General features: G+C 36.9%; 2 protein-coding genes and 1 long non-coding RNA gene across 7 annotated transcripts in view; all 3 read right to left on the minus strand.

Annotated features, from left to right (window-relative positions):
- Positions 1 to 4840, minus strand: part of LOC120481648 (uncharacterized) — a 41237-nt gene extending 36397 nt beyond the window's left edge. Inside the window, exon 1 of one of the 5 annotated variants that reach the window (XR_005623351.2) lies at positions 4562 to 4840. This is a non-coding gene — a long non-coding RNA (uncharacterized LOC120481648). The remainder of the gene's footprint in view (positions 1 to 4561) is intronic. The other 4 variants (XR_005623352.2, XR_005623350.2, XR_005623354.2 and 1 more) reach the window with 4 other exon arrangements.
- Positions 4841 to 6067: 1227 nt separating this feature from the next.
- Positions 6068 to 8492, minus strand: mycb (MYC proto-oncogene, bHLH transcription factor b). Its single transcript, XM_039675397.2, has 3 exons — positions 8148 to 8492; positions 7218 to 7884; positions 6068 to 6930 (listed from the first exon to the last, which is right to left on the minus strand). The coding sequence occupies exons 2-3, from the start codon at positions 7873 to 7875 to the stop codon at positions 6404 to 6406; spliced, it is 1185 nt and encodes a 394-aa protein (XP_039531331.2). The 5' UTR covers positions 7876 to 7884; positions 8148 to 8492; the 3' UTR covers positions 6068 to 6403.
- Positions 8493 to 11193: 2701 nt separating this feature from the next.
- Positions 11194 to 27168, minus strand: ankhb (ANKH inorganic pyrophosphate transport regulator b). The gene is made up of 12 exons (XM_039677371.2): positions 26532 to 27168; positions 23786 to 24002; positions 22510 to 22628; positions 20981 to 21064; positions 20669 to 20839; positions 20351 to 20485; positions 20005 to 20097; positions 17759 to 17854; positions 16199 to 16328; positions 14757 to 14880; positions 14503 to 14602; positions 11194 to 12487 (listed from the first exon to the last, which is right to left on the minus strand). Exons 1-12 carry the CDS (start codon positions 26625 to 26627, stop codon positions 12347 to 12349), a joined length of 1506 nt encoding a protein of 501 aa, XP_039533305.1. The 5' UTR covers positions 26628 to 27168; the 3' UTR covers positions 11194 to 12346.
- Positions 27169 to 27819: the final 651 nt, after the last annotated feature.

Raw genomic sequence — 27819 nt, forward strand, 5'->3', positions numbered from 1 at the left:
GGAAGAAGTTTGCCAATATTAGTTCTAAGAGCACAATTAATTGTATGTAATAAAAATACTGATCTTTGCCTAAAATATATTTTTGCATAAAATTCTGAAAAATGTATTAAATTGTTATCGAACAACAGATGATGAGATGACAAATGTGTGATGCCAGCAATTTTCCACTTTTCATTAATAAGTGGAGATTTATTAATAGTGAAATCCATTTAGAAAAGAAGGAGTGTGGTGTTATTGGAATACAAGTTATTTTATATATTTTCCACCACACTAATAATGTTGTACGAATTGTCATGTTGATGTATATATTATGAACCTTACAGGGTTAGTTCACCCCAATATGAAAATTCTGTCAATTACTCGCCCTGATGTTGTTCTAACCCCGTAAGACTTTCGTTCATCTTTGGAACACAAATTAAGATATTTTTGATTAAATCTGAGTGCTGAATCACTCCTCCATAGGCTTCTTAAGGGATCGAAACTTGCCAGCCCAGAAAAGTTAAAGACATTGTTAAAACAGTCTGAGTGACTACAGTGGCTCAATCTTAAGTTTATCAAGAGACGAGAATACTTTTTGCACTCAAACAACAAACAAAAATAACGACTTTATTCAACTATTCATTTCCTCCTCTGTGGGCCTCGAGATTTCACAAAGAGGAACTGCGCTAAGCTTCTGTGTTGTACATCACACGCTCACTATTGGACGACACTTTTCATTTTGAGGTGAACTAACCCGTTAATTACATCAGTAATGTATAATGGTCGGACAATGGAATCTTTTTAAATTCAGCTTGTTTTAAATCTTGCTTGTAACCCAGCTTATTCATGGGTTAAGGAGATTACTATTTATCCATTTGCAAAAATATTGTAATTGTGCAGCTAGATAATAATAATGAAAGTTGGGTGCCCCTAATCCTCCCATGTCTTGTTTTTTCTCTAATGTGTTGATGCTTATTCGAGGAGTTTTATTAATTCCAGTAAAAAATATTTATCTTGCTATTTAATGTGCCAAACCATTTCATAGTGGGTTGGATGGGAATCAGTGTAATTGTAGCGATAGACATTGTAGACATTTTTATTGTAGTGATTCTTCCTATAAGAGATAATGGCGAATTCATCAAATGTTTTTAGCATCCTTCTATATATTTAAGTAATGGGGTGAAATTAAGATTATATAAATCTGATAGATGGGAGAGATTTGTATTATGTAATATTTCCTATAATAAATAGGAAATTCTGATGCTCTATACACTGTAATGTTTTATTGGTAGAGTTGTTTATAGAGTAGAATCTATATTATAGAAACACTAACAGAAAATAAAATGAAATAATCCTTTTTATTATACCATTCATAGTGTACTCAGTATTATAAAATAACATACCAGTTTGCAGCATTTTATTTTGAATACTGCACTGATTTTTCCCTGCCATCCACGACCCTATATAGCAGAACAGATCTGTGATCCATATTTGGTTTTTGAATCACAGAACTAGGTAATGGGTTAGAACAGCAATAGGATAGGACAACTCAGCTTTTGGACATCTTTTACAAACCATGTAACACACACAACACATAACAGCTGAGCACTTGTCTAAATATCAGAGCCTCTTATGGAAGCTGGCGCTGCTACCGAAGATTGAGTTTCATATCAATCCCTAAAGAGACACTGCATGCTCCAGTATCACAGAGAGAGAGAGAGAGCAGAGCTGCTTCTCTCAGTATTTGGGAAGCAGCCAGTGCCCCTGATGACTCCCATGTGTGAGTACAGGGTGAGACTAAGTGACATTAGCACCATGTCAGCCTCACACTCATCGTTTAAACAGTCAGTCCTTCGAGCCAAAACTGGACCAACTGAACAGGCAATTACAACAGTCACTCCAGGGGCACACAAAGTTTAAATAAAGATTTCTCTGGGCTTTGTGTATTAAGACAAATACACAGTGTCAGGTTATGTAAATGAAAGAGAACATGAGTTCCGGCCTGACTTTCATGACTGACGATCATCATAATGTTTCAATTATGATGTCACAATAGATGTCTACTGTCTGATAAAATGTCAGTAAAAAACAAAAAGATTCACAAAAACACTCAAGAAGCAGCAGTGATTCATAGAGTTCTCAACTGACTCCCTCATTGAACCATTCATTTTTGTGTGTAATTTTAAATAAATCTGGAACTGTTACTTGTAATTAAAGATGCATATTAAAAACTGTTTTTGCTGCAATAAAATGGTAATCTAAAAAAATAAAACATTCACTAAAAACATTATTGGCTATTGTTTTGCAAAATTATTGAAAAATATATTATGAGTGATAGGGCAAAACTACAATCATGATCACTACAGTGACAGTATCAAATCTTGCAACCATCTTGACTTAAAGGGTTAGTTCGGTATTTTACACTATAAGCCCTGTGTTAAGATTGTTTCTGATAAAATAGAACGATTAAGATTGAAATTTTGAAAAATGCTGCCGTCCCGAAAATTTTAGGTTTCTGTGTTTGCAACCCAAGTGGTCATTTCAAGAGGTTTGGAGTTATTCAAACCTCTACATGACAATAACCTCCATTTAACTGCTGATAAGCCATACATGTGGCTATAAAACAGGATCAGATAAAAATGTGATGCTCTTAACCAGTAAACGTGTGTTCCCATGTGGGAGAACAACCAGCCAGCTTGGTTTCTGGATCATTAACTTCAACAAAGTGCCATCCAGCACATTCAGTTCAACATTTGCGCTCATCTAATCAAAACTAATTCAGCGATGTTGCTGCAGCAATCATTTCTGCACGCTCCACCAGCTGCTACATCTCCCTAGGTGCATCTGAATCCATGCTTCATGACCACTGAATAATGAAGTCAGCAGTATAGTTTATATGAGAGACAGATGATATGTCAATGTCAACAGTCCTGAGGGTGCTCCACCATTTAAATCTTCCTTGTAAATATGGTCGTCCACTAGACCTCAGGTCAACTGACAGCTGACCTGAGGTACCAAACCATCCAACAGACATCACCCTAAACTGAAAATTTCAGTTGTATTGAAAAGGAGGCCCATGCATAGAGCACTCAATCATTGCGGCCATTCAACCGCAATGTAACAGACTGAAATAAGCCATCTGATTGAGTCAGGACTCCTTTACAGATCTGCACAATGTTCCTGCATTAGTTATAGAATATAAGGCACGTTTGGAAGTGTCAGTGTCACAAAAATGAAAATTCTGCCATTTACATTTAACGTACATTTACATATAATGGAACAGCTTGTCTTTTGAGGTTAGATCATCCCTTACGTCAAATACCTTCAAGAAACTGTTCTCTCTTGCATTTTAACTTTTTTATGGATGTTTTATTGTTGGTTGTTGTCTTTGTTTTTTAGTTTCATTATTGCTTTATTCACTTGTAATGTACAGCACTTTGGAGCTACTGTGTAGCCTGAAAAGTGCTCTATAAATAAATAAATACAATACATCATCTCACCTCGTCCTTCCTTCTGCAGAACACAAAAGAACCTTTTGTCCATGTAAAGAAATCTGATGGGGTCCTAAACAACACTGGACCCTATTGACTTTCATTGCAAGATCAACAAACATGTTCCACCGTGGAAGAAATAACTGCATATAAGTTTGGAATGGCAATTCTACAGTTGCTGTTTGTATAGAATTATAATGTTGTTTGGCTGCAAAGATCGATTATTTCTTCCATTCCTATTTCTACAGCAGCCCGTCTGTGGTAGTAGGACCATGTAGTGACTTAATATGACATCACGGTAAAGGGAACCTCCTCTTCATGACTGTCCACCACCAACATCAAGATCATTAAATCTCTTACAGGGTAGTCCTAAATCCAATGATAGCCTGAGCGCCTCCACACAGAAAATAATTTATGAACCGTCAACACGCTGTACTGAAGAAAGACAGGCACTGCTTACACAGTGACAAGACCTGCAAATTCAGAATAAATCTGCAAAGCTGACTAAAATTTGTGTGGGACTTTTCTGGTAAAGTCATTTAATGGTACATAGAATTTATCATACCATAAAATTAACGATGGACCTGCTTGCACAAAACTATTTGCACAAAACACATGCAACAGCAACAACAACAGCAACAACAACAACAACAACAACAAAATCTTCCATTTTGGGAACACTGTAAGCTTTTAGCAAATTATGTTGATTGTTACAACAATAACAACAACAAAAAAAGAAAGTGCACTGTTCGTTACATCAAAACAGTATAAAAAACGGTCGCAAAACTGTATAAAAAGTTATTTATGTAAAAAAAGTACATTATGTCAATATGTTTCATTAAATCAACAGGCTCTGACAAATCAGAATAAATCACTGCTCATTCACATGCAAAGTTCACTGGGTAAAATTAATGTGTAATATTAAAAAATAATGTTTTTTATTAAATTGTTTCGAGTTTCCTATTCAAACGTAGACTGATTACTGTATAAGCACCTGTGCCACAAAACATAAACACATTTTGTTGCGCTAAGGCGAAGTTTTTGTTTCACGACTACTGCATCTTAAGCGCAACAATGGAGAAGAATCTTACCATTCTGGACGCCTTAGGCAAGTCAGTTCACTTTCCAGATATGAAATGTTATTCATTTCCAAATATTTTGCGCCACAGAGCAGGCTACATTAGCCAGGCTGCTAAGTGTGCGTCCTCTCTCTCTCCTCCATGTGCTCACAGCAGCACGCGCATCGTGAGCGCTTTGCATAGATCAGGGCTTGACGTCACCGCGCGACAACTTCATACTACATAAAACAATTACGAATGAACTTGTGGCGCATAAAGCTTTCCTATATTATATATTGTCTATTTAGTTGCATTATCGTCTTAATATTGATCGTGAATACCACATTAACCCTATGTCTACCTACCTACAATACAGACGCAGACCATCAAATCACATGACAATGTTTACCTTTTGAATGTTTGTGCTCCAAGAGGTTCATAATGCCTGACAAACTGGAGCATGTTTTTTATTTTATGTATTAATTTGGTTATATCATGCACCATTAAAGTATTTTGATAAGAGTGAACAGATAAGGAGCTTTTATGTGCGAGAGAGAAAAATGCATCCAGAATAGTTTCCTTAAGTTCCAACATCCAGGTTGCAAAAAAAGACAATGATAGTAGAGAAAATAAAGAAAAGTTAAATCTGGGTATGAAAAGGAGAATGTATGCCAAGGCTTAGCAACATCAGTCCTGGAGTCCCAATGTCCTGTGGAGTTTAGCTCCAAGTAACCATGATCAAATAATACAAAATAAACTCACCTGCCTGTAGCCTTAATAATCCTGAAGACATTCAGAACGTAGCTTGTTCAAATGTTTGATTAGGGACAGCACTAAACTGTGCAGGACAGCAACACCCCATGACTGATGTTGCCCATCCATCCCTAATGTATACCTTCTACCAAATCCTAGACACTTTTAAGAAAAGTGGCACTTGTGAGCTGAAGACTATAGCTAGTTTAGCTATGGGATTCCCAACATGGTCTTCAAAACTGCTCCACTGAAGGGAAGGCAGCATCTTTTTTGCAGCAGGGGCATCAAAGCTCTTCTTAGCAAGTTAAATGGCTTAACATTTTACATTAAGAAAAAAAAAATCTTCCTTATAGTAAAGTGTATAAAGGGAAATTATAAACATCTTAATTTTCTTGTGGAATAAAATGTGACTTATCTAAAGCCAACCCACTGTAAACTTGTATTTGGAGCCAGTATAGCCAAGAGCATGAACAGTATTTAACTAAATCAAAATGTAGACATGTGATTCAACCTAAGTGGCTTTACACAAGGCACTGGCTTTGATGCTTTTAGAGAATGTAATTCTGACACAAGCATTAGTCACCCTAAACTGACAAACAGATGATAGCATTGCCAAGGTATATTATGTGCAAAACAAGACTCATGTATACCGGATGTGAGCCTAATCAATTAAACATTGGATCGGTGCATGACTGAATCATCTTAATGGATTACCTAATGAAGGCTTTGAAGTGAGTCATCATGAGACTGGAAGGCAAAAGCAATGAATCCACATTGAAGACATGATTAGTCAAAAACTTTTATAGAGAAATGCATTTTAGGATTCAGAAATCAACAGCATATTGAATACATATGTGCAATATGTACAAAACTTACAAAAACAAAACATTAAGTTAAGGCCAACAGTACATGGAACTGCAGACCATTTTATTACTAAAAAAAATTAAATACAAATAAATCCAACCTCTGTTATGTTCAAATTGAGGCAGTGTACTTGTATAAATCAATGTAGGATTGCTCACTACTTGCCACACCCTCAAGACCTTGTATTGACTTAAGCCAGGGCATAACCATACAAGGATGCTTAAAACAAGTCCAGTCCCTAAATTAAGTCCAAGCAATTTAAGATTTGCTTAACTGCTCAAGTCTCTGTTTCAAATGTTCACATTTTCTCCTTAATTGCTCTTTAAGTGAGATCAGTTTTTGTTCATCTTCTTGCATGGTCTCTATGCACTCTGTCGCCTTCTTAAGTATCACCACTTTGGCAGCTTTCTCGTTGTTCGCCACATCAGGAATGACGTCTCTCAGCGCGAAGAAACTCATCTTGAGCTCATTCCGCCGTTGCCGCTCGAGCACGTTATGAGTCCTCCTTTTATCGTTATCCTCAGAGTCCGACGTCCTGGGACTCGCACATTTTCGGCTGTGGCTAATTTGTTTAAAAACCCGGATGTGGCTCTCGAATTTAATCCGTTTGACTGCAGGCTGCTCGTTCCTCGTGGATGGCTGGGCGGCGTAATTGTGTTGGTGAATATTAACGTGACACCGCTTGAGGACGACAGGGCTTTGATGCGTTACGTTCGCGTCAGGCTTCTTTACAGCCTTTCTCTTTCCCACCGTGACAACGTCGATTTCCTCCTCCTCTTCGTCATCTATTAGGATTAAAAAGTAAAAAAAAAAACGTCAATTTGCAGCTCTGCATGCTTATTCATACTAGACAACCAAGCGCAGGTGGGAGCGTCCCCTTACGTAATTGACGCTACAATCCATGATTAACGCTCTAATCACCACGAATCTAAAAGATCATACCTTAGTCTTAAAATCCATTAATAAGCAACAAATGACAGCTCAAAATTAAAACTTGTCAAAGTGTACGTTAAGCTGACCCGTCAAGTGAGTATATTAAAATATGTTTAAAAATGTCAAAACTATTACTCACCGGAATCGCTGTCACTGCTGCTAATCCCGCTGTTTGGTGGAGTATCCAGGGGCAGTGTTGTTGTGGAAATCGGTGTGGACGATGGCTTGCACGGCTTTGAGCTGTCAGTCAACGGAAAGGGAAACACTACAGACGGATCAATGCACTGCGAGGAAAAGTTAGGGGTGCTCTCCTGAAGGTAGCTGCTGGCGTTGAGGCTGGACCGACAGCCGTCCGTTGAGTTACACCTGGAAGACTCTTTCCTCACCGCCTGCAGCGACGCCAATCTCTCCGACACCGCCTTCTCCAGCTTCGCCGCGGCTGAGAACCCGCTCCACATACAGTCCTGAATGATAATAGACTTCAGAAAAGACTGGGAGTAGTCCGCATCGCAAATAAAACTGTGGTTAACCACGTCGTCCCCCAGAAACTCCGAAACCATCTCCAGCTGGTCGGCAGTGGAGGGGAAGGGGTCTGACTGAGAGGGACGCCGGCTCGGGGAGAGGGGCGGAGTGGGGAGCAGTTCAAATTTCTTCCATATATCCTCACTGGGCGCCGGTGGTTGTCCATGTTGGTGGTTATAGAAATCCTCCTCTTCGTTGTCGAAATAAAAATAGGGCTGGTATGAATCGTAGTCATAATCATAATTTTTACACGCCATACTTGAATTCAGCGGCATGGTGAGTGCCTGTGAAGAAGAAAGTGTGATTAAGATCTTTCCGACTGGCCCTTTAAATATAGTGATTCATATTATGAAAACCCTAACTTACTGTTTTATCTAATCAACTTACTGAACGTGTTAAGAAATTATTATACAGAAGCCATAAATTAAAATGTCTAAATTCTCAGATGTATTATGGTCCAAAACAAATTAAATGACCAATAGTTCGCCAAAAATATAAATGCAAATAAATGAAAATGGTCTATAAATGGTCATTTAAAAGGACTTACCGTAGCTGTGGTGAAACTGAATGAAAACGTCAATATGGTCAGATTTCAGTGAGTGTATAGTATCAAGTAAAAGTAAGTCCAAAGTGGGAGTGGGTCGAGCCGCTCACCCTGCGCACTTCTGCGAATGCAGCACCCGAGCGGCTGCTTGTCATTTACTGCAAGATTTCGAACAGCTGCTCCCGCGGGTTTTAATACTACGGATTGATTTTTTTCTCCTGCCTTACTCTAAATATTCTTGCGCCGTTCGCGCCAAATTTGCCTGACGCAGAAAGATGAACATATCACTAATGTATCTTCTTAGTTATTATACTAACAGATGACCAAATGACAATGTATACAGCAATGAAAAAATATCCTCAAGATGCGACCTTATTTAATGAAAACGAGTTACACTTGGAACTACTTGTCGTCGCGGACTTACATGGGGGCGGAGCTTTGATAAAAACACTGCATATTGAGTTGTGCTTGAGGATAATTCCGAGAACTAGCACCCAACGCCTCTTATTTACACATTTTACAAGTTCCCCTCCACTGATATCTGTCTGTGGTTTATGGTAAAAGGCTATATACAACCTAAAAATCAACAAATATGTAACTGTTGAATAAAATTAGTCCACTGAAGTCCTTGTCATCCCAATTTAAAATGCCTGACAGCTAATTTAAAACAATCGAACGATTATTTTTGAGAATGGAAATCATTCCCTTTTCTTGTACTGTTTGTTATTGTTTAATTCAGTTATATTTGCATTACAGTAATACTGTCATTAGCCTACTTTTATGTATAATTTGATCATCATCATGATAACCGTTATTATAAAACAAACCAAGTTAGTATTATAACTGATTATCAATATAAGAATGATATATGGTGTTTTCGATCATCTTGACCCAAAGGATACCCTATGGATGGATGAAGGGCCAAACCGTCCATCATAGACAGTGGCCGTCTATGGACCAAACATGTCTCGATTTATCCTCCGAGAAGTGGGTGCTTCCCTCTGGTGGTCATCTGTAATAAATGCTACTGAGACAAACATTGAGTTTATCTGCAGTCATTAAGATATTAAATGATTGTTATATTGAACAGGAATTAAATATTTACTTTAAACCGTTTGAAGTTGTGTCCTTGGAAGTTGTGTCCTTGGAACTGTTTAATCTTTTTAGGATTGTTGAATGAATGTTTGGTGAAGGCTATTGTTTTAATTATCACATTCTTATAATCCTTAATAATCCTTTACAGTATTGTGTTTAGAATATTTCAGAATGTATTGTAGCCTAGGCAAATAATAATATAGGGTCAGCAAGATTTTTTAAAATGTTTTTTGAAAGTATTCTTATACACATAAAAAAAAAAGAAAATCAAAAATACAGTAAAACTGTAATATTTTGAAATATGATTACAATTTAAAACAACTGTTTTCTATTGTAATATATTTAAAAATGTAATTTATTTCTGTGATGCAAAGCTGAATTTTCAGCATCCATCCTTCCTCCTGTCTTTAGTGTCACATTATCCATCAGAAATCATTCGGTGATAAGGAAACATTACTTATTATCAATGTTAAAAACAGTTGTGCTGCTTTTGTGGTAACTGTGGTTTTCAGGGGGAAAAAACAAAAACAATTTTGTAAGCAGTCACCTTTGACCAATTCAACCACATTCCAAAAGAACAAACGCCCATATTATAGCCCATAAATTCATGATAAAATAGCCCATAAGACTATATTCCAAGTCCTCTGAAGCCATATTAATAACTTCATGTGAGAAACAGAATTTTGTTCATGAAGGCTTTGTTTGTGGACTTGATAATATTCAAGACATACTCAACAAGGCTTATAATGACATAAGATATATGGCTGAGCAGATTCATCAGGCCCGACCCTCTCACGCAGGTCTACTTTACAGATATTCAGCTCGACCCGTCTTTTCTTAATTTGCAGAATGCCAAAGGTCCATGTTTAGTCATGAGAGAGGGCCTCCGAGTGTTGAGGGCAGTGGGGATGGGCTTTCACATTAGAGTTACTATTAAAGGTTTTTGTCTCATAGCCAAGTGTGCACAAGGGAAAGCCTGACCCCATGGGAATGGACTGTATACTGTGTTGGACCTTCAGCACTTCAACGTGCAGGAATTTCTGTTTAATCACAGCTATACACGTCAAAATATAGCTCAAACAAAGGGTTGATTAATGAAAAAGGATGACATTGATGGACCACTCTATTTACAATTAAAGTTTGTTGAACAGAACAACTGGAAACACCAAAATTCGAAGAGATAGTTCAGCCAAAAAGGACAATTGTGTCATAATTTTACTCACCCTCATGTCGTTCCAAAACTGTGACTTGCTTTCTTCTGTGAAACACAAAATTTCTAAATATATATTTAGAAAAAGTGTCCTTATAATGAAAATTAAAAGCATCCCATGTTGTTTTGGACCCAATTGACTTTGATAAGCTTATGGACAAAATCAGGAAGCATTCTTCAAAATGTCTTATTTTGTGTTTTGAAAGAAAGCAAGTCTTGAAAGTAAATGATGACAGAATTGTTATTTTTAGCTGAACTACATCACTTTAAAGCACTAGGCATCATGACATTATATTATTATTACTAATTACACGATATGGCGATGTTTGTTCATATGACATTAACTAATGTTAATTTATAGGTACAACTAGCAAATATGTAGTAAAGATGGCTCTTAACGCATTAATTAATGCAAACGAATTTAAAATGATTGTAAAAACAAAACGAAAACAGGCTGTGTGAGATCATCTAGACATGGCTTTAAAATTACACTCACCCTCCTGTGGTCAGATGTCATTGCAGTGTCAAAGTTGCACAATAGGGGGCGTCCTTTCACCGCTATGAAATCCATGTATTTGCTCTCATTTTTATGACAGTCGGTCACAATGCAAATTAGATGTTAATTTTATATAATTTAGTTGACTTTTTTAAGTTTACCATTTTAATCGATAAATCTATAGTATAATTTTCCATTTTCTGTGTAACAGACTTCTCATCAGCTGCAGTAAAAGTGACAAACACACCCACTTTTCTTCATTTTAATAGCAGACAGAACATAAGAACCTAATCATAGACCACTTTAAACCACATTTTCAATGTTTAATAAGAGGACCAAACATTACTTTGGATTGTCCATGAAATCTCTAATACAAGCTAAACCAGATGTCACTTACTATAATCTAAACGAAACAAACACCAGTTTAAGACACCCTCAACAGCTGTGTATCATTGTCCAATGGAGAAACTTGAAAAACAGCTCATGGGGAGGGATCATTAATCAGACTTTAAATTACTTTAATATGTTCCATCACAAACATCCTGAGATACAAAATAAATACTTTCAATAGACTTCATTATGAAAACACAGTCCAATTCGTTCCTTTCCTACAATATACAGAATTCACAACATCACCCATACAAAATGTATCATATTTTATACACCTAAACATATGGTATGTATATTTAAAAAAATAGGTCCTCTAGATGACCCATAAACTCCAACCATTTGTCACTCTGAAACTGTTGTTTTCTAAGATGTCCATCAAATTCATTCAATCTAAATGTTATATATATATGTATATATAACCTCTGTTGACATTTCTTGCCAAAAAGCCACAAAAAAAAGTTGGTCCTTGAAACTGTGCAGTAACACAGGTGACTGCCCCTGGACCTAAAAAAATCTTATCAAGTCTGTCCTTTCATTGAAATAGTAGAGGTAAAGTAGAAGGAAGAGGAAATACATTCCAAGCGAATGATGTAACTTCTCGAAAGATGCAAGTCTTTCCTTTGAAATGTGTAGGACGGCAGCACATTAAAGATCAGCATACAGGAAAAAAAATAAGTTAAATGCACAACATTGCTTTGGTACAAATTAATATCTTCACTGTCCTGCATCAGAAGAAAAAAAAAATCTCCTGACAACAGCTGGAAGACGCATGTACGCATTTGTATGTCTGCGTGTGTACTGTAACACAGATATGCTGCAGCGGACACCTGAAGTCTTCATAACTGCTATCTAAATCTCCCTCTGTGTTTATTTAAACTGTGCACATTTAAAAGTGCTTCGGCAAGAGGGAAAGGGCGGCAGCAGGGGACAGTAAGCAATAAGTACACTGCCCGAGAAAGCAAGAAGGCCCCGATTCCCACAATGCACCCTGCTTAGCCTAGAATCCACAGCTTAGTATTCTTCCAGCTCTTCCTCATCCTCTTCTCTTAACTCCACGATGTCATCCATGTGGCCCCCGGCCCTGACCTCGTTCATGGGGGCAGAGTCCTCCCCGTCAATGGCCATGTCTTCATCTGAGTCTTTCTTTTTCTTCTGTGTGGGCAGAAAGTCATTTTACCCCAATGCACTGGGTTTCATTGATTGAACAGAACCTATTTATATTTAAATAATTCATAAGCCATCCTTATATAATATGTCATATCAAGCTGAATTTGATATTTTATGATAGAATGATTTACAAAGGTTTTACAATAAAATATATGAGACGCAGAGTTTGTAAAAGGTCTCATTTGTTAAGATTAGTTAATGCATTAACTAACATGAGCTAACAATGATACAGCATTTATTAACCTTTGTTAATGCTACTTAATAAAAATGTTTGTTCGTTCACAGTGCTTTAATTAATGTTAACAGATGCAACTTTTGATCTTAAAAATGTATTAGTAAATGTTGAGATTAACATTAGCTAAGATTAATAAATGCTGTAGAAGTATCTTTCAATGTTATTTCATATTATTAACTTAGAAAACCTTATTGTAAAGTGATGCCATGTAAAATAACTATTTAATTTAATAACAAAACAAGAATGGAGCATTTTGTGACACTATATGGGGTATGTTGGGAAATAGAGATGAGAAAACATAGGCTTTTTAAAAATAGGAGTTTTCTTTAAAGAAATTATAAAAAAGTAAAGAGTAATGTACAATACTGTTCAAATGTATGGGGTCGGAAAGATCTGTTTACTCTCTTTACTTTCCAAGGCTGCGATTATATGATACAGTAAAAACTGTATTATTGTGAAATTCTATTACAATTTAAAATATCTGTTTTCTATTTTAATATATTTTACAATGCAATTTATTTCTATAATGGCAAAGCTGAATATGAAGCACATGATCCTTTAGAAATTATTCTCATATGCTTTTTTTCTGCTCAAGAAATGTTTCTTATCAATATTGAAAACAGCTCCTTGATATTTGTATAGAAACTGTGATATATTTTTCAGGAACAGAAGTTAAAAATAACAAAATTGAAAACTTTTGCAACATGTTAAATGACAAACTGATGTTTATGGGGGAAATCCTTGTTCTTAAATCTACATTTATAATATAGTTGACCCTTGTCTTATACATCAGTGTGGTTTTATTGTGTTTACTTGTGCAGACAAAAGTTTAACTTGGAAGACTGAATAATCCTCCTTGAATTTTGAAATGAGCATACAAAATCACTGCTAGAGAAAACACATTTATGTAAGTGGACTTTTGACTGGACTCTAATAACTACCCTCAGTATCCTGTGTGTGTGTGTGTGTGTTTAATACACAATACAGTATTGGGATGAACATGTCTGGAGATTCATAGCCATAGTGTTCGCAGAACTGAATATTTATTGCTCTTTTACTGAATTAAAGGAGTAGTTCACTTTTTCAAAAAAAAAAAAACTTTTGCTGATAATTTACTCACCCCCATGTCATCCAAGATGTCCACGTCTTTCTTTCTTCAGTCGAAAAGAAATTAAGGTTTTTGATGAAAACATTCCAGGATTTTCTCCATATAATGGAATTCAATGGGAACCAAATGGTTCAATGTCTAAATGAGAGTTTCAGTGCAAACTGTTCAAAGGGCTTTAAACGACACCAGACGATGAATAAGGGTCTTATCTAGGACCCTTCGAGTCATGACTCAAAAAAAGATTAGTTCATTTTGATGAATGAGTTTGAACAGGAGAGTCACGAACGCTCATCACACAGACAGAGCAAGGCGAGCATTTGTGCTTATAAAACTTAAAAAATTTTATTTATTTTTTAAATGACCGATCGTTTCGCTAGATAAGACCCTTATTCATTGTCTGGTGTCGTTTAAAGCCCTTTGAAGCTGCACTGAAACTCTCATTTGGACCTTAAACTGTTTGGTTCCCATTGAAGTCCATTATATGGAGAAAATCCTGGAATGTTTTCATCAAAAACCTTAAATTCTTTTCGACTGAAGAAAGAAAGACATGGACATCTTGGATGACATGGAGGTGAGTAAATTATCAGCAAAAGTTTTTTTTTTTTAAAGTGCAACTTCAATCATCAGAAAAACCTACAGGCTTCAGTGTTATTGTACCTGTTTCCGGTAGACATAGCATGCTGCGATTGCAACCATAGTAGACTCCCCAAGGAAACCAGCCAGCAGAGATCCAACACCAAGTGTGGCCCCATGTACCCTGCACAATTTGAGCATAAAAAGCTTTCTAACAAAGTCTAATTTATTTTAATATAAAATTTACAAGTCTGATGCACTAAAGTACAACAATTAGTAATATGTATGTTTCAAGTTTCTACTCATTACTAGTGTAGAATCAAGCACAACACACTTACCCCATGTAAGGCAGCACTATGAGACTGGTGATGAGGACAATGATGCGGAGGACAGAGCTGGGTGCCAGGACAAAGGTTTTCTTCAGGGTCATGAGCCAACCAGTCAGGTGAGCACGAATCGTCACTGATGATAAAAACAAAAGAGAATTCAGTGCATGCAAATTCGGTCTCAAGCAATCATGTGAACATGTTTTACACGCCAGTGATTGCTTGGCTATCAGTATCGTTATATCATAAAAGTCAAGTGTAATCAAATTTGAAGGTACTTTGAGCTCTCATTGTGATTATTTCTCTCTCAGCCTTTGTAAGCCTGGGGCATTGTAACTGAAGCTTGACCTTTGTCTTTTCAAATGGAATTTTTTTTTTAAAGAGCAACTGGTCCCCCTAAGACCATCTGTCCATTTGATTATACACTGCACATCAGACCCTAGATAAACCATTTTTGTTTGTCATGAGAAGGCCCCAGGAGAATTTGCACAGAATTAAGATTTAAGATTTAAACAGAATTTGAACCTGGGTCATTCACAAAGTCAGTGCCATGACTTTGGGTTCAGTACCATTTTTCCAAAGAAATGAATAATTTTATTCAGAAATGATGCATTAATTTGATCAAAAGTGACAGTAAAGGCATTTAGGCCTGGTTTAGCAAACAAAGTTTAGACTAAACCAGGATTAGGTCTTAGTTCAATTAGGATATTTAAGAAGCTTTTTTTAAACATTATTGGTGTGCATTTTCAAAACACAACAATGGCACTGACATATTCTAAGATATTTCAGTTCCAAGTTGCTTTCAGTTAAAACAGCTCAAACAAGCATTTTAGTCTGGGACTAGCCTAAGCCTTGTCTGTGAAACCAAGGGTTATAATGTTATTTAAGATTTTTATTTCAAAGAAAATTCTGTTCTTTTGAACTCTCAATTTATCAGATAATCCTGAAAAAGTCGCTTTGGATAAAAGTGTCTGCTAAATGATTTAATGAAAATGTAAAAATGTATCATGGTTTCCACACAAGTATTAAGCAGCACAACTGTTTTCAACTTTGCAAATAATAAGAATGATCCTGAGCACCAAATAAGCATATTAGAATGATTTATGAAGGATCATGTGACACTTAAGATTGGAACAATTATTTAATTACAAAGAAAACAGTTATTTTAACAGTTTACTTTATTTTTGATGAACTAAATACAGCCTTGGTGAACATAAGAGACTTCTTTCATCAAAAAGTCTAACCAACCCAAGTTTTGAACAGTAGTGTATGTCCTGTGTTTTACGTGCTAGTTTATCAAATATTTTGATTATGCTTTCAGCTATCAATAGTAATCGTAATGGTTAAAAATCATCATTTCTTTGTATTGTACTGTAAAAATCTGTATAGAGATATTTTCTCAAAATTATGTAAAATGTTTGTCTCTTTATGGAAATTTACTAAAAGTGCATTACCTGGAATGGGAAAGAAGGAGAAAATCCGTAATGGGGCGATACACAGCTCAGCAAAGGCATGATCTACTCCTATGATATCCACCAGGATCCTCTCAGAAATGTGTGGCGCCCAGAACACCACAAAACAGAGCTGCATAGAGAAAGACAGACTGCCTGAATGGGACTATATAGACAATCTCACACATAACATGACATAACATAACATACAGTAACATAACAAAGTCAATAAAACCACTCACAAACCATCAATCAAACATCTATTGTAAAATATAAAGCAGTTAACAAGGACAAAAAAGAAGAAAAAGAGTGTATTCCTGGTTATTTCTGTGAAAAGGCATTCTGGTGGTACTGGTTATCTAGAGGAAAGTAATATAGTAGTATGCGTGTTAATTTAAGAGCCAGCACACATCTAGAAGCTGGTATATTATACTTACCCTGTTAACACAGCTATCAAAACACTATCATTTACACTCATAAGTGTTTATGTATATCTGGGTGGAGAAGAGCCTTTGAGATGCGGGTAACAGCACTAGAATTAGAAGCGTATGCATGCACAGATATGGCCACTGCAGACATGTTGGCACAAGGAGCTGAGAGCAGATCTCAACACTTGCTACAACTCCTTAAAATCAATAACACAAGCCAACCATCAATGATATTTAATTAACAATAAAGTCCAAAGGGGGAATTTCTAAGGAAAATGTTGATATAAAATCTAGATGACTAAATTAAATCTATAGCGGTGCATTCATGCAACATTTCAGTGAAGAGACCATCTGGGCAAAACAATATAGCGCTTACATAAGAGATTAAACAGACTCATACAATCCTGATTCTCCCACCACACCTCTGACAGAGACGTGAAATTATGGAATAATAATGATCATCACTGTAGTGAAATACTAAGCAAGCTTTTATCTAGGTCAGGGAGGAAAGATCTGACCCGGTTACAGAAGCAGACAGCATCAATTAATAATTTAGCCTGACTCTAAAAGTACTCACACTAACAAAACACACTATCCTAATGCACTCCTTACGGCTTTACAACTATGTGTTTAGTAGCTAAATAAGAAGCATTTGGATTTTTGTCTACTGCAATTTAAATTCAGGGGACAAATGGAAGAATATAATATATATAAAATAAAAATAAAATATAATATATATATATATATATATATGTATATATATATATATATATACCTATATAGCGTAATAAGTAAACATGTAGACAAAAGGCAAAAAAACAACAACAACTAAGTAGCCAGATTTAACTACTGATTAGACATGCCCCTATTAAGGGTGCCCAGACATCACGTTTTCAGCTCTATTTTTAGTGTCCCAACTTAGGAAAAAAATCTTGTTTTGTCCCATATTACTTCTTTCATAATGTTGTTTTTGCTAGGTGATTATAAAAAGGGTGCAGTAGTCTTCTGTCATCCGAGAATGGCTAATCAAATGTAGAAAATTATCATCCAATCACAATCGATTATCGAGTAAACATGAAATACGCGTTTTTAAAGCCAGACAGAGACTGAAGATTGAGAATGTGGATTAACTTACTGTTATAGAAAGAGCCAAACAAACAAAAGTGAAGCGCTTGATGTCAGATTTTGTCACAACTGCACTGCTGCTGGCCAACTTGTTGCTCGGGTTATTCTAGAAAATGAGAAGAACAGAGACAAACGGCAGACGTGAGGAAAGCAGTTAATTTTTTTCTTTATAATCTACAATGTTTTGAGTATCTATAATGTACACTATCATTCAGCAAGAATGCATTTAATAGATCAAAAGTCGCAGTAAAAATATTTATTATGTGAAAAAAATGTATCACTGTTTCCACAAAAATATTATCAACATTGACAATACTAAAATGTTTCTTTTGAACAAGAGCTGCTGAAAACTCAGCTTTGCCATCACATGATTACATTAATTACAGTTACATTGAATTGCAATAATATTTTCACAGTATTTCTTTTTTTACTGTATTTTCGATCAAATAAATGTAGCCTTGGTGAGCATAAGTGATCTTACTGAAAAACATTTCTTTTTCAAATCTTACAGACCTCTAACTTTTAAACAGTAATATACGTAGATCATCTTTATCCATTAAAAATTGATCATTTATGCAACCAGAAAATGTCAACCCATTTCCTGTGGACTTCCTTATTGTGGATCCTGAGTCCCTTTTCTATGGGATAATATCCATAAATAACACCACACCACTGTGCGCCTTTTTAATTACAGTCTCTGGGACTCTAGCTGCAGGTCTGTCTCCATGAACCCACTCTGTTTCCCCAAAAAATAATTGCTTTGTCATACAGTACAACAAGATAATAGACATACTGCAGTATTGGCACAAAAGGTGGAAGATATTTAAACTAATTTGGTCATCCCTTGCCTTGAGACAAAGTTAGACAGTATGATATACACTCACCGGCCACTTTATTAGGTACACCTGTCCAACTGCTCGTTAACACTTAATTTCTAAGCAGCCAATCACATGGCGGCAACTCAGTGCATTTAGGCATGTAGACATGGTCAAGACAATCTCCTGCAGTTCAAACCGAGCATCAGTATGGGGAAGAAAGGTGATTTGAGTGACTTTGAATGTGGCATGATTGTTGGTGCCAGAAGGGCTGGTCTGAGTATTTCAGAAACTGCTAATCTACTGGGATTTTCACGCACAACCATCTCTAGGGTTTACAGAGAATGGTCCGAAAAAGAAAAAACATCCAGTGAGCGGCAGTTCTGTGGGCGGAAATGCCTTGTTGATGCCAGAGGTCAGAGGAGAATGGCCAGACTGGTTCGAGCTGATAGAAGGGCAACAGTGACTCAAATAACCACCCGTTACAACCAAGGTGGGCAGAAGAGCATCTCTGAACGCACAGTACGTCGAACTTTGAGGCAGATGGGCTACAGCAGCAGAAGACCACACCGGGTGCCACTCCTTTCAGCTAAGAACAGGAAACTGAGGCTACAATTTGCACAAGCTCATCGAAATTGGACAATAGAAGATTGGAAAAACGTTGCCTGGTCTGATGAGTCTTGATTTCTGCTGCGACATTCGGATGGTAGGGTCAGAATTTGGCGTCTACAACATGAAAGCATGGATCCATCCTGCCTTGTATCAACGGTTCAGGCTGGTGGTGGTGGTGTCATGGTGTGGGGAATATTTTCTTGGCACTCTTTGGGCCCCTTGGTACCAATTGAGCATCGTTGCAACGCCACAGCCTACCTGAGTATTGTTGCTGACCATGTCCATCCCTTTATGACCACAATGTACCCAACTTCTGATGGCTACTTTCAGCAGGATAATGCGCCATGTCATAAAGCTGGAATCATCTCAGACTGGTTTCTTGAACATGACAATGAGTTCGCTGTACTCAAATGGCCTCCACAGTCACCAGATCTCAATCCAATAGAGCATCTTTGGGATGTGGTGGAACGGGAGATTCGCATCATGGATGTGCAGCCGACAAATCTGCGGCAACTGTGTGATGCCATCATGTCAATATGGACCAAACTCCCTGAGGAATGCTTCCAGCACCTTGTTGAATCTATGCCATGAAGAATTGAGGCAGTTCTGAAGGCAAAAGGGGGTCCAACCCGTTACTAGCATGGGGTACCTAATAAAGTGGCCGGTGAGTGTAAATAAAAAAGCAAAAAACTGCACACTGATTAAAAACGTTTACTGATCGTTACTGGGAGGAGATGATAAACTTAAGTATATACTGTATGCAGAGGATGGTCAGCATTAAGCATTCTGAGTAGTGTATGTTTAAGGATTTAAAAAAAAAGTTACCTACCTTGTCAAATGCAGGGTAAACAGCTCTGAGTTCAGTGAGCCAGCCATATGGCATATGGCCCACTGGATATGTTGCTGTGAGAACTGCAACAGCCTGGAAAACAACGGAACAATGATGGTAACCTTAAACACCCACAATCTAATCTGTTTATAATGAATGATTCTATATCTGAGTGACATAAAATATTTAAAACATGCAGACCTGCTGAAGCCTTTCACTATAGCTAAGTTTAAGTATTAGCTACATATTCACATATATGCTGTATCTAAATGACTGAAAATAACGATTATGACTACAAGTTGATATTTAAATACTGTAAAGGCATCAGTGCTATTGCCAGACTAACCTCTGTGGCAGCTGTGCTTCCTTTCAGATCCCGTGACACAAATAGGTTGACGATGGGTCTGCTAATCCGCTGCGTAGCCAGGATAAGAGCCAATGGCCACCAAAAGCCTAGCATCTTTTTAATAGTGGCATCACCCTATTACACAGAATGATTGTCAGTATATAGCACACATTTGAGAGGGCAGAGCAAAGAGCAATGCGTATAGAAAACCAATAAATAGACCAATGTAGCTGTGATACTAAACTAAGCATGACAAACAGATTTACACAATAAAATGGCAGTTGGTTGAATTGGTGTAAAGAGAGTCAATGGACGTACCCCAACCTCTGGCCCACTGGAGTCAGGGATGTTGTCATGAACGGTCCTGTAGTACCCCAAACCAACGATAGTGAAGCGTACCAAAGCTCCCATATACAGAGAGAGGATTGGGATCAACAAAGGCTCCACACACTCCAAGTGACTGTGGAGCAAAATAGCCACAAATACAACCTAGAGAAAGAGAGAGAAAGACCCTGATTTTAATGACAGTGATAAATATATTATTAATTCAAATTCAAAATTACACCATGTCAATGAAAAGCATTAAAAAAATGCATCTGAAATCAAAGAATGAAATTCAATTAATCTTACCTGTGCAACAACATCAGAAATAGAGGCACATCCCACCAGGAGACTGTGCTTGTGCTTCAGAAGGATTCCTGCATGAGTCCAGGCCTGAAATTAGCGACAAGAGCCAATATCAACTGTCACTAATCCAATACAAATTTCTCCAGATGAGCCTACTGTGTTTTAGATTGGCACTTTCAGTTTGGGAATGTTGTACTAAAAAAAGACTGACATAAACAAATACAAATCCTTAATTAAATCAAATAAAAAAACAAAAGTCTCACCATTAAAATCCAGGTTTGTTTTCACATGACCAAATTAAAATGTAATAGTCTCCCCTGTTTCTACAATATTTATTGTCTGTCAAAATTATGGAAATCACATTAAAAAGTGAACACTCAATGTTGCAGTTAATGGAATTTTTTTTATTAAAGGCAACATATGTTACATAATGTAGACAAATAGTACAGTGATATTTAACCTGTCAATAATATTGCAGTGGCAATAAGCTTTAGGGGTTTTTCATGGTCTGTTTTTCCCCCATTTCCTTTGAAATTTTTTTTTCACTAGGTCCACAAAATACTTCCCTCTCAGCACCTTTTGGACAAAAATGTCCCTATTGAAACCTATTAAAACTGCAATTTTTAATCCCAGGGCCATTTAACTATAAACTATCTTTGCAATCTTTGTTAAGAGGCATTCATTCTGTTGGCAAGGCTTACATTCTTTAATTTTTACTATTTTTTAGCAGATGGTGCCATTTTTCCAGGTTTGGCCTATAAAACAAATAATCGCTTTATTCCTGTTTTCTGCTTTGGCATATTATAGAGCCAATTGGATAAATTATGTGACGATATTTGTGTGGGTGTGTTGGTATTTATGACATGTATTTATGTTTTTTTACATGGACATTTTTGTCCTCTAAGAGTTACTTTTTTAATTGATGCACAAGGGTTAACCGAAGATCCTCCCATAATTTGCGCAAGTTTTATATTACAGTATCCACTTCCGTTCAAAACTCTTGGGTCTGATTTATATTGCAATTATCTGATCAAAATATTAAATATTAAAATGAACTGTAATATTGTGAAATATTATTCCACTTTAAAGTAACTGTTTTCTATTTTTATATATATTTCAAAATGTAATTTACTCCTGAATTTTCAGTATCATTACTTCAGTCTTGATGCTCAAGAAACATTTCTAATTATGTCCTAAACAGTTTTGCTGCTTAGCATTTTAATGTATTTCCATTTGTTTATAAAAAAATAGTTGGGTTCAATCTTTAGTCTAGAGACAAAACAATATAAACAAAACATTGCTGCAGTTTAACCTCCACTGAGAGGCACAGGAGGTTCCACGTGGGCTGTTATTTATCCAAAGGAGCTTGATGGTTTTCCAGATCTAGGCTCTGATGCCTGGCTGTACCACACGATTAAACACACATACTCTCTGCCTATCTGTGCGAGGCAGATGAGCCAGATCTGACGGTCAAAGCAAGAACACATTATGACATTACGACCGAATATCTCCAGGGATGGCATGTCACTCACCATGGCGTCAAGTAAAGGAAAAGCAGCCAGATAGAGAAACGCCTTCCGGGTCTTACTCCCCACAGACTCATCCACATGATGCAGTTTGTTAATGATGTAATAGCCAAGATCTGTGTAGGCTAAATAAGGAAAAGTGAGAACAAGATTAATTTGTATATTTATCAATAATGTACACAAATGACATGCAAGGACACAGAAGTTCTAATAATATATTATATTACTCTGGTCTCTGGTCAAAAATTCCATGTGTTTTCCCTTTTTCTCAGTAATGTGTGCAGTGACGTGATCCACATATGGGTGACGCAGATCTATAAAACTCAGTGACAGTGCAAATGGGCATAACATGTCTGAGACCACACTCAAGATGATGGAGAGTGACCATGTTATGTTAACAGACTGTAAGTTCTTCATTTAAAAGCACATCATTAAGTGCGGCAGACAGGTGTTGGCATAGTGAATAAAAATGAAAGCCCTTCTCCAAGAGAGTGGTGGTTTGTATTCTATATCCCTTGAGGTTACCCTGGTAACATTCTTTTTTCATGCACTCATAGCAGTAATTGTCATATGGGCACTGCGGAGCAGCTGAAAATGACTCGATTTTTTGCTTTGTGTGTAAATGGCTATTTATGTAAATACAAATGAATTTGGGGTAGAGAAACTGACGTATTCAAGGTGAATATCCTTCATTATTCTAATAAAATGACTAATTACACTGTAAATTTAGACTGTTTAAAGACGATTGGATCGTTTTTAACCACAACCCCCACACTTAAGTATTGGTAATCTGGTAATTATGGGTGGCAGAACATATTTCCTGCTGAGTAGGAGTGCAGTTTTTTTTCCCCAATTTGTTTAATGACAATATAATAATAGAGGATGTACGAAGATATACGAAAATAAATGGTAATCTACTACCCACGTGAGTTTGGATAGTTTCTATGAGTCAGAGAGGCCTCTCCATTCACAGGGAGTACATTGGACAGGCATGTAGTAACCTGGCAAAAAAGCCGACAACACAGCGGATGAACCGTGTTTGGAATATAATGTTCCTTTGTGCAATGACTTTTCCAGAGAATAGTCACATCTGCCTTCTATGAGTAGAGTCTGCGTGATTAAGACCATTTGAGGTCCTTCTCCAGTCATAACACAGCTCACCAAGTCTACCATCATGACATATTTGTTTAGAAAAGTGCTAAACAAAACGGTGTTCCCCTGTACATTTAGTACAAACGCATGGAAGAGGTGGAGTGAGGAAGTGATAGACTGGTAGACTGACCAATGAGAGAGTGGAAAATGATAGCCACGGTTCCTGCAGCGACCATACAGAGGACCGCCTTGGTTCTGTCCCGTTTGCTGTTGACAAACACCAGCCCTACGTTCTTGAAATCACTCATAGGGCCTGTGAAGAACTTCATGAGAGAGTAGGCCAGACCATAACTGGCCAGCATTTCCACAGCATCCTCTTTAACTGCTGCTATTCCCCTGTTTAAAGCCTGTAAAGGAATACACATTTATCAGAAACACCATTTTTTCCAGCATTATATAAAAAACAGACTAGTAGAGTGATTAAAACAATACAGATTTAGTCACATTATCGGGATGAATTGAAATGGTGATAAACTATCACTCCTCATGGGATTCTTTAACACAAAGAAGGTTTTATAGCAAAGATATACAGCACTAACCCTGTATCAACTGACTAAATGCCTTTCATGGCATGCCCCCCAGAAAAGGATCTAAATTTGAGGACTGGTATTTGGTAAGCTGGATAAGTTTGTGTTACACAAGACCGCTGGCATCTCTCTCTTTTAAAAACGAATATGTGCTTAAAAGAAATTGTTAAATATCACAGTGTAAAAGTCTGTAGACTGTCCAAACACTATCAATTGTATCAAATATCATTTCTAAGCAGAAACAGGATGAAGAGTTATAAAATTACATGTATTCATGGACTTTTATTGAGATAAACACCTGAAAAGTGTGATCAGAATCAACAGTAAATAGTCTGAAATCTCTCAAAGAAAATGGAGATAGAGTAACTCTAAATCGTCTCAACGATAGCCGACTATATTGTGACAATAAAGCTGTAAAAATTGTTCATATACCAGAATTTATCCCTGTCACGTGAGAAGGTTATTTGTAAATGTGTCAGATGTCAAACCTGTTGGAAAAAGCTGAGGTGTACTACATAAGTTCTATTTGCTCTTTACTTTGTAAGTGTTACTGCACAATTAAATAACCATGCTATCCTGTCCTTTACTCTAACCTGGTGGCACCTTCTGTACAATTTACTGTGTAAGAGGGCCACAGACCTACAGAGTTTAGTTCCAACCCTGCTTCAACACACACAGACACACACACACACACACACACACTTGAGTAGCTGATCAGGTGTGTTTAATTAGGGTTGAAGCTAAACTCTGCAGGGTTGTGGGCCTCCAGGAACTGGAGAACATTGCTTAATATGTTTAAATCTTAAGATTTCATTTGGATGAAACGGTAGATAATGAGTCACAGAATTAATAAGCAGCAAGGCCTGTAGAATAAGAGATCAAGTCAAAAGGACACATAAATGTATGTTTTTTTTGCCTCCTTATCTGCTGCCTTCTTCTGACTCTCTTTGTCTGCCACTTCATCTCCAACGGCTTACAACAATGTGCAGAGAGATAATGGTTGTCTGTTAATGTGGGTAGGCAGGCTCTTAGGGTTGCTACTCACATTTCTTCTTTCTGCTATAAATGAGTTTGAAAAATGTATTTTGTAACAAAAACGAAAGGCAATATTTCATTCCAGTTTTCCCCAAAATCAAATGAGTTCTTCAGTGTAGTGACTTGCATCCATCAAATTCATAGTCATTTCAAAATGTTCTCATTTTAAAGATCTTTAATTACCAAAAAATAATAATTTGTCATCATCATAACAACTGAGGGATTGCATCAACACACTACATTTCCTAATCTACTGTCAATTGCAAAAGCTGGATCTGGCCAATGTGTTTCTAATAACTAATTTTTAAAGCCAGTTTATAGATTTATTTCTGCTTTTTAACACAATAACTTTTCATTATAATACAACGCTAAAACATTATAAATATAATAATTTTTTTAACCATTATAATTATTATTATGTAATTGTTAAGCTATTGATAACATTTATTCTCCAGTGTGAAATATGTAGCTAAACAATTACATAAGTATTACATTTTTTTAAAAATTACATAATTACATAATTATTACATTTTTCACAAAATTGTCAAATAATGCTATTCAATTATTTTAAAACCCAAACACAGATCATTGGTCGGCATAGCCCTCAAACATTCAATAAAAAAGTAACTGTGCTCTGTCAATGATCTTAAACATTTTAAATAGTGTGAACATTTTTTTTTTATCTTTAGAACTCATGATAATGAGAAAGACTTTCCAATATGTAGACATTATTTATTAAAACCTCGAGAATAAACATAAGAGCATCAAAATGAGATGAGAATATGAGAATAAAGATATTGAGAATAAAATATTTATATCAGCCAAGGGTTTTTATAGCCAAACCATTTAAACATGCAAGTTAGAGACTGCGATAAAATAAATAAATACTGTAAGCCGCAGTACATTTGTTAATGGTTGACAAAAACAAGGCCAGTTCACGCAGAGGTGAATACAAAATCAGCCCATCCAAAAGTGCACATTCATCTCTGTCAGATTGCTTTTGCATTGTTCGACGAGAGTGACGCACGTTATTGGATGCGCTGTATGGCCAGCTGTTGACGAACACAGCTGATCGGCTCGTTGTTTGTGATGATGCCCTGTTAACGAAGGGCCGCTATTTGCCCGTTTCCTTACGAAATAAAAGCACCGGATGGCCCTAACCTATAAATTGCGTTATCAACATACTATACATTGGCGAGCAAGATAAACAAATCTCTTGAGGGATGCCATTGCTGCAGGGTCCAGCTCCGAGGATACACAACCAATCTTACGTCACGAAGTGCTGTTTTTAACGGACAATTCATTCACACTTGCCTGTTCGCCGAGGTCGATGGCTATGTTGGTAATGGCCAGCGGCACCAGGAATCGGATGAGAGGCAAGTAGTGCGTGAGCGCTGGGAATTTCACCATGTTCGCCGGGAAGATAGCGGCAGCACTGCCAACATCAGCTGCTCGGATCTGGAAGGATGAGAGGCCGGTCACCGCCTGTCGAGTTCTGAGTGTTTTCTAGCAGAAATCCACCGAGATCAGGTCCGTCCCTGCCCTCCTACACAACAACAGCATCATAAACAATGTTCTGGTGCATGGGAAAATAGGAGGGTCACCAGAAATTTCTGCTGACGGCTTCTCCATTGTTCACCCATCAGTGGAGAGGAAAAAGATACATATAATCGGCCGCGGCGATTAAGTGCGGCACAAGCCATAGACATGGAGTCGCTCGGCCAGTCGCTATTTGCTGCAGATGGCCACTCGGTTTACTGTACTTAAATCATCATCCTTCCTTAACAACACGTGGGAGACGGCGCTGCAAAAAGGCCACTCCTCTTCTAACGTCACCTGCTGCGTACCACAAACACGGCTGTCCAAAATTGAAACTCTTCTTCACTTATTTTGGTCATGCAATTTTACTCGGCAACTTTGGAAAGATGTTAGTGGGTTTATCTCGTACAATATCTTGAAGAATTTCTCCATTAATCCTAAAACCGTTATTTTATGTTGTTTTTAAGCCGATTCAAATGCCTGCTTTATTATTAATAATCTACTTATTTTCCTATGTAGATTTTATATTCACAAGTGTAAGTTTTCAATTTGTAAACCATTTTTTTCTGGTGTTCACAAATCTTGGATGTCAAGATGACACTGGGTTCAGACTTCTAAGTGACCGACTTTTGGAGCTATACCCAATTAAAAATTAAAATTCAGAAGAAAAAAAAATTATAATTTCGGACCGGAGTAACACCGTTACACGAATTCACAAATCATAAATAACGAAATGAGATATCATTTGCATGTCCACGACACCGCACTGCGGGACCACAGCGAAAAGAAATCTGAAAATCAAACCGCAAACTATCTTTACTCCGGTGCTAAACCGATTACTTCACTACAATTTCTTCCTCCCTTAACCCAAAAGCACTCGTAAAATTTGTAAGTCCTACAAACTTTTTACTTTATTAAATGTTTAGATTTATTTTCTTTTAAGTTTTGCCCTCTTTTTATTTTATTTTCCTGTTCCTGTTTAGCATTGTCGAACTTCAGTTCAGCACTATTATGATGTTGTGTTATTATGTTGTTTTACTCTGTAAACTGAATGTTTATATAA

This window comes from Pimephales promelas, chromosome 5 (genome assembly GCF_988280905.1).
Source record: "Pimephales promelas chromosome 5, fPimPro1.hap1.1, whole genome shotgun sequence".
NCBI classification, from domain to species: domain Eukaryota; kingdom Metazoa; phylum Chordata; class Actinopteri; order Cypriniformes; family Leuciscidae; genus Pimephales; species Pimephales promelas.

Bases quoted from the DNA above. Each gene is read 5' to 3' on its own strand.
- mycb (XM_039675397.2), bottom strand. From the start codon at position 7,875: ATGCCGCTGAATTCAAGTATGGCGTGTAAAAATTATGATTATGACTAC. The intron at 6,931-7,217 runs GTGAGTAATAGT...TAATCCTAATAG, and splicing joins CAGCAGTGACAGCGATTCCG to ATGACGAAGAGGAGGAGGAA.
- ankhb (XM_039677371.2), bottom strand. From the start codon at position 26,627: ATGGTGAAATTCCCAGCGCTCACGCACTACTTGCCTCTCATCCGATTC. The intron at 20,840-20,980 runs GTAAGATTAATT...CTCTTTCTCTAG, and splicing joins TTTCTGATGTTGTTGCACAG to GTTGTATTTGTGGCTATTTT. The intron at 17,855-20,004 runs GTAGGTAACTTT...CTCATTTTCTAG, and splicing joins TTTACCCTGCATTTGACAAG to AATAACCCGAGCAACAAGTT.